Source organism: Notothenia rossii (assembly GCF_949606895.1).
Source record: "Notothenia rossii genome assembly, chromosome: 4".
Lineage (NCBI taxonomy): Eukaryota > Metazoa > Chordata > Actinopteri > Perciformes > Nototheniidae > Notothenia > Notothenia rossii.
In genome coordinates this window covers 81,650,777-81,663,735 of record NC_136902.1, presented here as the reverse complement: position 1 = coordinate 81,663,735, position 12,959 = coordinate 81,650,777, and the positions used below count along the sequence as shown (strand labels likewise).

The 12,959-nt window shown below is 40.8% G+C and overlaps 1 protein-coding gene across 6 annotated transcripts in view; it reads left to right on the top strand.

Annotated features, from left to right (window-relative positions):
- Positions 1-12,909, top strand: part of grm5b (glutamate receptor, metabotropic 5b) — a 69,585-nt gene extending 56,676 nt beyond the window's left edge. For all 6 annotated transcript variants that reach the window (XM_079677361.1, XM_079677360.1, XM_079677362.1 and 3 more), the window contains 4 exons: positions 345-470; positions 927-1,109; positions 1,923-2,089; positions 4,151-12,909. In XM_079677361.1, coding sequence (XP_079533487.1) covers positions 345-470; positions 927-1,109; positions 1,923-2,089; positions 4,151-5,246 — 1,572 coding nt within the window. In that variant the 3' untranslated portion in view covers positions 5,247-12,909. The remainder of the gene's footprint in view (positions 1-344; positions 471-926; positions 1,110-1,922; positions 2,090-4,150) is intronic.
- The last annotated feature ends 50 nt before the right edge of the window (positions 12,910-12,959 follow it).

Here is a 12,959-nt window from a genome sequence, read left to right as displayed (position 1 = left end):
TTTCATCACTATTTAGTTAGAGGCTGTTACATGAGTAGTTAAGTTAGCACATCAACAGGTATGTGAGAATCCCAGATAATAGTGTTGTTCTTATCTAAAGCAATCAAACAATCCTGCAATTCTGTAATTATTTTCCTGCTCACACTTAAAATGTAGAACATCTCAAGTTGGCAGTGTAATAAATGGAAATGTTAGTTTGCTAATTTCTTCCACCATTTATTTTAATGCAGATGTTTACACACATTTGCAAACTGTTTTGTGGTAAAAACATAAATGGTGATTGTAGTAAAAGCTTGGTTAAGCCTTTAATCACCGCCTTGTTTCCCCCCTCTAATATCTAATAGGTGATCCATGACCACCCCAGCATCCGCCAGGTTAACCTCATTTGTAACACCAATAACCTGGGCGTGGTTGCCCCGCTGGGATACAATGGCCTGCTCATCCTCAGCTGCACCTTCTATGCCTTCAAGGTATCTGCTGAAGTGTTTTCAACTATCTAAATTGAAGTTGCAAAAGTGTCAGAAAGCATGTTTTCAAATGTTGTTTGAAGCAAATGTTATTATTTGTAGAAACCCGCATACTACCTCAAGCTGCTTCACATGAGAGAAGTCGTGCAGACAGATTGTGGAAGCAATAATTGAACCGTTGTTTGTGTTTGGCGCTCTAACACTTTCAACAGCAGTAAATTAAACACTTTATGATGTCAATGTTTAACCGTGTTTATGAACACAGCCACGGAGAGAAAAAAAAAGTGGTCTAGTTGGTGCAGATTTATTTTTGTTAGCAAAGGTACCTGGTTAGCAGTGTGTTTTCTTATAATTCAAAGGCCTTTAATCAACCCTTCCCTTATTGAAGGCATAATACCCAAATGAGTCAACAATGTTTAAAAATGAAACTTTCTCTCTGACTCTGTCCCTCTCTCCCAGACCCGCAACGTCCCAGCTAATTTCAACGAGGCTAAGTACATAGCCTTTACCATGTACACCACCTGTATTATATGGTTGGCCTTCGTACCCATCTACTTTGGCTCTAACTACAAAATTATCACCATGTGCTTCAGTGTCAGCCTCAGTGCCACTGTGGCGCTGTGCTGCATGTTCGTACCCAAGGTAAGGCTATAGCTAAAAATCACAGTTTCTACATATATATATACACACTCATTTACTGATATAAATCTATGTATTTCATCAGTCTTCCTAAACTAAGCCTCAGAACATACAGTTACATACATACATACAGTTATACAGTGTGTCTCACCGTTAGCTGTCCAAACTTTAAACACACTGGTTATTATTCTACATCAGTACACAATGTATATTTAATGATGGTATATTTATAGTAACTATAGCCAAGAAATAACAAATGTTTTAACTGTATACATTGAATTTGAGATTCATCCTGCTGAAAGTCTTCATAATGTGCACACAGTACACTCTGTCCTTAGAGGGGGAATGGACGGGCAACACTCACAGTACACACCAAGTTATTGAAAATGACTGTTCAATATCAGTTTCTAAATAATTGAGTAAGAAACTTTAAATGATATTTTCACCAACCGCACTGAAGTGAAAGGGGTTCATCTAGAATAATATCATGTTTATCCCAACTACTCCAGTAGTAGCGGGTAATCCTCTTGATGCTTCAAGGGCAACGTCGGTGCTAAAACAACAGCAGAATAACAATCATGATGAACAATTAGCTGCAGCTTCTTTTGAGGATTGTCTTTTTTATAAGAGCTGTACATAAACAAGGTAAACCATCACGGAGTTCATGACTTGACTCTCAAAAAAACAAATTACTACCAAAAACAGATGGCTTGATGTTGGTATTTGCTCTTTCTTTACATTATTGAATTCAGTGGTCTCTTTTTAGGAACATTTAGCTTTATAAGGTTAATGAAATAATGTTTCATTTCACAACAGGTGTACATCATTCTAGCCAAACCAGAGCGCAACGTGCGCAGTGCCTTTACCACGAGCACAGTGGTGCGCATGCACGTGGGCGACGGCAAATCTTCCTCAGCCGCCAGCCGTTCTTCGAGTATGGTTAATCTGTGGAAACGTAAGGGCTCTACTGCAGAGAATCTCAGGTACGTCTGTGTCTGTGTCTTTGTTTTTGTGTGGTAGTGATTTTGTGTACACAAGGGCCTCATTCGGCAGGTTAATGCCAGGTTACTGCGTAGTTACAGTCCAAGGTACCATTTCTGTAATAGCCCCACTCTTCAGACTACTTATAGTGTGTGTGTTAGTGTGTGTGTCTGGGAGATTGATTCTCTGAACTCCCCAGTCTGCTTGACTGTTCCTGTGACCCTTACATGAACTGTAGACAATTGCCTAATAGAGACATGGCAAAGCAAGGTGTGCTAAGGAAGGGAGGGTGAGGAGAAAATTGTGAGGATGGGGAGAGAAAATAAAAATCAGAATTGATGGTATAATCAGACAAGAAGAAGAAATGGCTCAAGGAATACGGCTAAAATGCGGGACATAATAACATACACCCAGCTGAAGGCCATCCGCAAGCCATCTACAGCGACAGGGAACCGATCAATGGACACAAAAGGAGTGACGCACAGCCACTTGCCCAGGATGAAAAGGGAGGAAAAAGACAAGAACACATTTTCGTTTGTCAGCGTGTTACTCGAGTTCACCCCGCTTGGCAAGCAAGATTTCAATCACGCTGTTATGAGAAATGTCAGGAGTTCTTCCATCCTGGTTCCTTTTTATTCCTCTCTTCCCCGGTCCTATCTTCCCCTGTGGGTGGTGGTAATTGGCAGGGCTGTCTCTCTCCTCGGTGCAGGGCTGGAAGCTGTTGCCTTTGAGATGCTGTCATTGTGTAGTCTGAACAGATGCAGACAGACATGAAACCAGCGAAACAGGGGGGAAATGGAAGAAGTACTTCAAAAAAATATAAGAAGATGAAATATTCGACTGATGACTCATCCAAATGTTTGAACTGTTGAAGAGTGCATGGTTTACTTTCAACAGGCATTCAAATGGCTGCAATATATGTAAGATAGGATCAATCAGGCGCTCCTTTAGTATGTGCAACATGTGTCTCTGTTGGTGGCATGTCAGGCTTTGGCTTGGCTCCAAAGCGTTCCGTCCGAGAGTCTTTTAGCGAGTATATAACAGCACGATGTATGTGTAGGCGTAGGTCGGCATGTGCAGCATATGGATGTGCGTGTGTGTGCGTGATACAGAGTCTATCTATGTGTGTGTCTCCCCAGGGTGACTTAGGCTCTTTTCAACACCAGCCACGGTGGTGTGAGGTTTAATCAGAAGTTCCACTAAAGATTAATCACACTAATTAACCTGACAAAGGGATGAGAGAAAGGAAAGTGGGGGGGAGGCAGGGGAGAGTGCTGTGACTGATGTGAAGTGGAGAAAATGGTAAGATGTAGGTAGAACAGAGACAGGAAGCTGACAAAGACAAATGAAGAACATACTGTCAGGAACAAATTGAATGGGAAAAGTAATTGCAATGAAATTACATGCAAATGAAGTCCAACTGATTTTCTGTGATGAGTCAGGGCTTCATTTAAATATGTTTGTATCTATTAAATGACAATACTCATGTGGGATAATAAATAAGAACTAATGTAAAGCAGGCACAGTTAATGCAATGTTTCTGCTATGTTTATTTTAGCTGTTGTAGTTTTTGAATAAGTGACGCAAACCAACAGGTTACTACTAAAAGGTATTATTTTAGATTTGTTATCCATATAAACAAGCCATTATAATGAACAATGTGATTCTTAAACAAATATGAGCAGAATATTTAAAAAAGCTACCTTATCTATTCTGAAGAAAGTGTACAGTCAATGATGTTGTGTCAGTATGTTAATCTCATTTGCAAGACAAAAGGTAGAGCTTTTAAATGAATACAATGTTCAGTGATCACCTGTCACCTTGTAAAACACAGACATGCAAATCCAAAATGTACTTTTTTATGTATCCAAACTGTGAGTGCACCTTCTTATTTATATCATCAATAATCGGAAATGAAGTTCGTTTAATCAAAAACCAATTACATTTATTACATTAACATCAAAACAATCAATAAGCTGCTAATTAACTGACTACTGTAAATCTACCTTGAAGCTCTAGAAACAGCCCCTCTTTCTTTCTCTCTTTCCCCTGCTGCCCTCCAGCTCCAATGGTAAATCAGTGTCTTGGGCGCAGACGGAGCGCAGCGGTAACCGCGGGAACCACCTGTGGCAACGGCTGTCCTTCCACATCAAGAAGAAGGAGAACAACCAGACGGCCGTCATCAAGCCCTTCTCCAAAACCTCCGAGGAGCGTTACTTTGGTGGGGGTGACCTGCCCCCACACATGCCTCTGCCCTCCCTCCCCTCCATGTCTTCCCTGTCCATTCATCAGGACTCTGTCACTGACAAGACCCTGTACGAGCTCTCTGAGGTGGAGGAGCGCTACTCGAACACTTACCTGCCGCAGACGCCCTCGCCCATCAGCACCATCAGCCAGAGACTAGGGGCCGGAGTCGGGGACGATCACTCGATGACTGGCGTTCCTAACTACCCGAGCAGCATCTGCAGCGGGGGGAGCGTGAGCAGCGGGGGGGCCAGCAGTTGCGGTCCGGCCAGCAGCGGCTCTCTGGTGGTGGGGAGTGACGGGCGTCTGATTGTTCTGGACAATTACCCGGCACCGCATCCCAGCTCCCTGATGGATCAGATCAGCTGCGTGGTGAACCGCTTCACCGCCAACATCACGGAGCTCAACAGCATGATGTTGTGCTCTTCTCCGACGCACTCGCACTCCAACAAGCAGCCCCCCCCCTCTCCTCCACCAGCCGACCCCTATCTGTTGCCCCGGGAGATCCCGATGGCCCCGACCCTCACCACCCATGCTGACGTCCAGCCCCTCCCCCCCGTCGAGACCAGCATGGCGGGCCGGAGCGGATGTCCTGTTCACTCCATTCCTCACTCACCTTACACCCTGCCGCCTCACATTGGCCAGGCCTCCCCCTCTCTCTCCCCCATGCGAGGAGGCCTCATCCCCTGCCTCACCCACTCCCCTCTGAGGAGGGCCGAGTTGGAAGACGAGCTTTTTGCTTTGACTCCGCCGTCCCCTTTCCGCGATTCCCTGGGATCTAGCAGTGGCTCGCTCATCTCAGAGACAGGCCTGTGTCTCCCCCCAGCCCCCTCCCATCCTCCCCCCTCCCCCCCTTCGCCCAGGTACAGTAGACTGACACTCAGAAACTACAGCCAGAGTTCATCCTCACTGTGAGGCAGAGTTTTCATGTGAAGAAAACGCAGATTTGAAGAGGAGTGCTCAAAAAAACGACACGGTTGATATGAGTGAAGAGTATTGGAGGATGGAAACACTGAAATCCATCCGTCCTTACGTGAAACCAGAAGCAAAGGGGTCGTGGTAAAGGATTCGTGAACAGCTGGTTGATGAGGACACCAAGCTGCGGCAGTGTTTGTGTTTACATGTTTGCATTGAGATGCAAGTATGAGAAGCTTGCCCACGTCGTATTTTCTTAGTGCAGTTTATCAAAAGCGGGGCGTGAAGAGTTGCAACAAAAAAAAGGGCCACAGTGACTTTGAGATGTTTTAGTGTCTGTAAAGTCAAAAATCATTCTTGAAGTTCTAGAGCATAGATTGTATATAAGAAGTGGTTAACTTGGTTTGTGGACTAACGTGTGGAAGCCTTGAGTACTGCATCTTGGCCGTCATCATCTTGTGTTTTTTGGAGTAAAAGGTGAGCATTTTGGACAAAAGGGTAACGCATTGTTATGTCTCTACCCTGATCCACAGGTCGCCCTAAAGCATGCCTTACTATATCGTCTACTTTACTCAAAATGGGACCATCATTTAGAAACTGAATATCGTACCTTAATGAGAAAGACCTCAAATTAGCGACTAAGATCATTAGGATTAAGGTCACATTCTAAAAGACTTCTATAGAATTGCAATGATTTATTATTTCGAGGACTTTGACCCCTGCTGTATATTAGAAATTGAGAAGGTTCTAGGCTCCTTTGCATTGGCTTCACCTTTCAGACCCAAAAAGCTACATCCACTTGTTGTGCACAGTCTATGGTTTAGAGCTACATATATGTTAGGTTTGGGTAGTGGCCTTAAGGTTCTATGGCTATCAACTAATTAGAGAGGAGTGTGTGTCTGTGTGTGTGAGTGTGCTATGTGTGCATGAGTATGTTTAATGGTGAGATTAAACTCCTAAAGCATGTACGGACAAAACAAAGGCTATTCGCTGACACACACACGTAAACATAAACACATAGGCGTGAGCCAACATATACGCATACAATTTAAGGGAAAAAAACTGTAAATATAGGAGAAAATCTTACACGTTTCTGACAGAAGTGCAATGTGTTAACATACCAGTCTGTATGTTACTCTGAAGAACAGAGCTTTTTTTTCTATTCATCCAGCTCTCCAATCTGTTCCCCTTACATTGCTTTTTTTCTCCTCTCCTCTTTCTCCTGCTGCTTTCTTTTGTCCCGCCAGTCATTTAGTATTTTCTACTCTTCCAGTTTGTTTTCCTCAGAAGTTTTGAATGTATATTTTCTAAATGATTCCTGGAGCAGTTGGGACCAAACCTTTTGTACCTCCCTGTCTGTGACTCGAGAACGAGCGAGAGGAGGGATTGACGGGACCAGGCCTTGTTTGAACATAAACATCTTAGTCCTAAACTCTTGGATTATTACCAAATATGACTTTGTAGTTTATAGTTAGTGTATGACATTCAACAAGGGAACATTTATCATTTGGACCCCAGTCGTGACACTTTCTCTAAACGATCTGTCAGCAGGACATAATGGTCCTTGTTAAATGAAGACGGTGCTTTGAATGAGACTAACTGGAATTGCTAACATCTCGTGTGTTAGCGGCCACAGTTTGATAGACTCAAACTGGGAGACCTTCTACAAGGGTCATCTCTTGCACATCTGAAAACACTTTTTTAGTTTTTCTCCGTCAGACAAATAGGTGCAGAACAACGAAAGAGGCTCATATCGAATGGACGTACTTGAGAGCTGTATCGATTTCTTCTCGCTCAGAAAAGAGAGAAATTAAAAATGTCAATCTGTTGCTTTAAAGTAAGGCCTCATGAGAATGTCTCCAAAGTCAAACTAACTAATTTGGTAAAATGTTGCTCGTGACAAAATCCAAGTGGTATTTACACTTTCAATCAATTTGAGATGTTTTTCTAAAAATGTCTGTCGATGGATAAACAGAGCCAAACTTGGAAAGATTGCAAAACCTTAAATGTCTAGTTTGGCTATTTAAGATTTGTGTTTAAACATATGCCTTTCAACGGAATATATCGTTCTTACAGTACATGTGCCAACAGAATTTCTGAGTACCCACAGTAGTCCTGGGATATCAAATGTGCCGATGGATGCATTCACTAAGATGCTTTTGAGAAATGGGGCCTTGGCTTCGTGACAGCTCCTCCGGGAAAAAAAAAACGAAGGGTCAGAAGGTTGTGATACACGACACAAACATTTTTCAACATTTTATACAATCTGCCCGAAAGTATATCCGACTCATTTAAAATGATTGAACTGTTTGTATCACAACAAAATGAGTTGTCCAACATGTTGCCTGTGTTTTCTCGTCCGCCTGCTGTACGATGCAGATGCAGTTCATGGTCTCATTTCTCTTGTGAGTGTAGTATTTCTGCTTTACAGTAGCCAGCAAGAACAAACTCAGAAAAAGGGATTCTGTAAATAATAAGGGCATGCAAAGACAGTTCTGTTTTGTTTCAGATGAAAGTAAATCTATTTACATATCAACAAAGGTGAAAAAAAAAATGAAAAAAGAGATGTTTTTGAACTATGTGATGACATCATACAGTACCAATGTGTGTTACGACTACAGAAACTGTGTTACTACTCTTAATATGTGAGTGACCATTCCTATTCAAATGTCTTGTAATTCAACAATATAATAATGATTAATATTATGATGATTATTGTGCCAAAGGGGTTAGGGAGGGTCTAGATTACTAGCTCGTGGGTAGATAAATGGTTTCATACAAAAAATTCTAAAAATATAAATGTAAAACTGTTTCTATTGTTTTTGGATATTTTCTATATAAATATTCCATATTTTCCAGTGTTGAAGCAATATTTACCACACGTATACAAGGTGCGCATCTGAAGGGTTTCATAAACAATGTTTTCAATTGTTCTTCTTCATCCTGCTGTAATCTCTGAGGGATACATTTAGTAACTCGTAACTTCCCTATTTTTCCATTGTGATCCTCTCCCTTTAGACTTGTTGTTCCTCTCCTACTGCTGTGTGTTTCTGGTCCAGTCTAAGTCAGATTACAATCCACTGAAGACATAGCTGCAGTTTGAAAGAGAGTCAAGGAGTTGTGTGTGCCATAATTGTTGCTACCCTTTTTTGCTGTCTTCATATTTTCTATATTCTCCTGTCCTCAAAGTAACCCCAGTATGTCTCTACAACTCAGAGCAACACAACAAACTTCTGCTTGGATCTTAAATGAGGGAAAAAAACGAATTGGGTCCCATAATCAGCATCTGAGATAATTGCACATGAGAGGGTTACAAATGTACAAAGATAAAAGCACCAAGGGAGAACCGCTGGTCCTAATTGTTGACTAAATTGGTTCTTGTCTCAAAGTGCTGTCTGTGCATCATTACCTCTACATCTACTAATTTTAATCGTCGAGGTCCTGACCTGTTGTCAGAAAGTGAACCAGCGCTCTAGCTCAGATGCTATCGCTGAGGAGTTTCTTTGTGTGCTTCTGTCACTGGCAGTGTGGAAACATGCAGGGAGCTTGCTTCAGCACTTCAGCTGCGTCTTATCAGCCCCTCTGGGTTAGGCTTGACAGCTCTGTGTTACCTCGGCAGAAAAAGACAGGATCACTGCTTGAGTCTACTGCTGTCTTATTCTCTTTAAGGGCTCCGCTCTGCGACATCTTTTAATAAAAATCAAGCGATCATTAAAAAGGAGTGCAGCAGGCTTTTTACAAAATTACAGTTTGAAAAAGCACCGAGTCATGGCCTTGGATATTTGGTGTTAAGAAATAATGCAGGCATTGAATTGTTAGGTCAGCATAAGGTCACAGAGAAATATAAATGCTATCTAATGTTTTGACCAAATTACATTTCAGACCCTCTTTCATCTGAATCCAATCTTTGTAGTGCTTTCAACACCTGGTGAGCTTTCAAACATTTTCCTTGACAAATGCCTCTAATGGTCCCTTTTTAAAATAAAAGCAAGTCAAGCCATTTTGCTTTCTGCCCTAAAACTAACCATCACTTAACATTTGACCTCAAGGTTGAAAAAAAGATTCCACTCATATTAATTGGGTTTAATATCAGTTATATTTATTTCCCCTAATGTACTCGCCAAAACATGATGAGTAAAATCTTACGCTCGTCACTAAGATGATCTCCTGATTTTTTTCCTCAAAACTGTTATTTTACATAAATGCACTCTAAAGAATTGGATTATTAATCCCTGCGCTCAAAAACACTTGTAATCCAGACATGCGCATCTACTGATGGGAGGAAAACAATAAACACAAGGTCATGTAGTTTACACTGTTTACTTATCATGGGGCTGCAAATGTAATTTAGTTTTGGATTGCAGAAAACAGAATCGGTTGGCAGATTGCTGATTTACTGACGAGGGAGGCAGTTTTTCAATCAATCAATCCCCCCCCCCCCCCCCCCGCCCTGCCGAGTAGTTGTCTGATTTGCTACAGAAAACAGGACTATGTTTACTGTGTAAACACCATGCAGACGTATGGTTGAATGTTCTGTCAGGGCTGGCATGGAGACTCTTCTTTTCTTCTCAGTACTGTCACAGGCTCTTACAGAATGATTATGATGTGTCATGATGCAGACCTTTGTGAGTGTCATTTGGTAAAGCTCACAAATAGTTTCTTACATTTTTAACAGCATTAATGGAATAAGTAAATCACAAAATCTAAAGAATTTGATGACTGAAATACTAACGGTACGCATCCCCAAGAGTGAATTTTGGTTAAAAATATGGGTAATTTAAAAGTTAGGGTTATTATTTGATAGCAAATCTGAAATAAAAACCAAAAACAGAGGAACTTTACCCATTTTTTAATCAAAGGAATCTACTGTGGCTGCAGCCGGTTTAATCTACCTTGTTGCCCGAGAGTTGACAGCTCATCAGAAATCATCAACAGTGTTTTTGTAAGTTGTGCGAAGCCGATGATTTGAATGTTGCTTTTTATAACGGAGTAAAGAGCATGTGTTTTTTGATAAGCGGTCTTTCCCTCAGTCAATAGCGTAAAATCATTTTAGGCCATCAGTGTATGTTATATATTGCAGAGGAGAAGGAGTTGTGTTATAAGAGATTATGTTTGTATTATATTGATAAGAGAGAAGAAGAGTTTGTGTACGTATTTATCTGGTTTTAGGATTTATGAGGATGTTGAATTATTAAGCAGGTCTGTGAGTGTCTTTATGGCATTATTGTTTTGCATACATAGCTGGCAAGATGCAGAATTTACAGTATAGTGTATTGATGGTTAGTAATATATTTATTAGAGGGTTAAACCAAAACGAGCTGTGATATTGCACCATATAACGCAGAGTTGTCCTTGCAGGGCATGATGGGGGATGGGAGAAAGTCTTTCTTTCAGAGAACATGGTTTTTATATTCTTCATAGATTATCATGTTTGGATTTCTGCTCTAGACAAAAACTCTATTAATGCCCCCCCGCTCAACATTTTAAATAGATCCTATTTTCATTAGTGTTAGAGGTATCAATAAGGAGATGAATGCTGCCTAGAAGTGATGTTTACATTCGTACTGCTGATCGTGTTTAATGAGTGACTTCAGTCCTTGTGACGTTTTGCAAGCATCTAAGTTAACGTTCATGTTTAGTTTTTTTCAGGAGCCTAAACTAGTTTTATTCTTGACAAAGGCAGCCCATCTGCATATAAATAAAGGCACTGTGTTGTTTTCCAGTCTGTTTACAACCCAAGCATTGGAAGCGGTTAGTTTAGGCTTAGTTTTGATCAAAAGAAAATGATGACGGGCTTCCATAAACTTCATTGAAGGGAAGCGGGGCGAGCTGAATTCCCTGGAATGAATGAAGAATGTAACATCTTTTTTTTCTATATTCATTTAGCATTCACTCCATAAAATGACTTACTAAAACGGAATTCTATGATAAAAGTCTTTATTTATTTGAAAGAAATAGGGCTTGAATTGCAGCGCATCCCCAGATGTGTTTCATCAACGCTCCTCCACTCAGTGCCAACTTTCTATCCTCTTCTTATTTCAGGGGGGGTGGATAAACACTGCTGATATATGATTCAACTAAAGTGATATCTACATAAATATATTAAAATGTATATTTTTTTCACAAGCCATTTAACAAAGTCAACATCTTGTAAATGTGATACGGATTAAATGTATTACTAAATGAAGCTTTGTAGTGTTTATCCACCCTCAGGGACATTTGATCGTTTTAATGAACATTACCTTTTTTTTTAAAGTTTGTTTTTTGTGTTTTTTTTCTCTGATGTTCAGAACTAGAATGTCATTTGATGCTTTGTATTGGTGTGATAATGGAAGATGGTTTTATATTTGGATATTTGACTCCATTTAATATTTTCACTATGGATCCAGCTGCTTGGGGAATACAGATGGTTTCTAAGTGGCTTTTTAGTGGGGGTTGTAAACTTCATGCAGATTTTATGTTCAATCTCTGTTTTTGCCAAATTAGCTTTAGACGTACAAAACTAGATTAGATGTTTTTCTACCAGAAAGCTTTGCTAACTAAATGGGATCCAAACTGGATTTCACATTGTTTTGTCACTGACTCCTGGGCCTCGTTCACAGCCTTTTTGGAGGTTCCCCACAGACCTGGCAGCGAGGAACAAGAACAGTTCTAGCCAAACACGGTTCTTCTCATCTCCCAATTAATGAATCTTGATCTAAATTGGCCCCCGGCGATGCCTCTGAAGCCAACTCTTTGGGCTTCGCTAATGCCATTGGGAACAGTAAAGAGAAAGGAGAGTGGGCTCCCTGTGCTTTTGATACATCAATACAGTGTTCTTGTTTATCAATAAACACCATAAGGATAGGCGTAAGGAGGTTTTTAGAACAGCAAGAGTTCACATTTGGTAATTTGGTTTTATCTTATGTGTTCAGTTGTTTTGGAGCAATAAAAGCACATGATATAACTATAGACAATAAATCCACTTATTTACCCAGAATGAAGGCCCCATCAACTCATGCACAGTTGTGGGTACATCTATTTATAAATATTTTTAAATAAATTAAGTATTTTGATACGGCCAGGCAGGGAGTGCAGATGCATCAATGGGATCTGAGAAGAAGCCTGTGAAAAGGAGGAACAGGGAAACTACATTTCAGAAGAGCATCAGGTAGCTTCCTGTACATACCAGGGAGTAACTAAGACTGTATGTTAAGGGAACACATGAATTATATCTTTTGTTGAGCGATACTCCGCTCTGTGAACACACTGTGCTCCCACCACACGCTGGCATTACCAGGTGGATTTTTAAAAGTCACTATAGTTTGACTTGGTGAAGCGCCCACACACTGAGCGGAACAAAAATGGAACAAAAATAAATCACAGGGCATTCATTAAGTCTAACTCACAGCTCTTCATGATGACATTTTTTCTTTCTTACTGGGATGTAACACAACATTTCTGGGACCCTTCAGTCACTGTGACCGTGCAGCAGTGATGTGGAGTCAGACAGGAAGTGGGATATGGTGTGTGTGTGTGGGGGGGGGGGGGGGGGGCGGGGGGCAAAGGAAAGGGTTTTTGCTATTTGATTAATTTGTTTTGCAGTTGATAAATCATTGTGTAAGTCGACTACAAAGTAACTTTGAATCCTTATTGAAATCATTATTAAAAAAACTATGATTGACCTTGTCTTTCCATCTTTTTATTCAATCTTTATATAAAAGCTACGTTGCA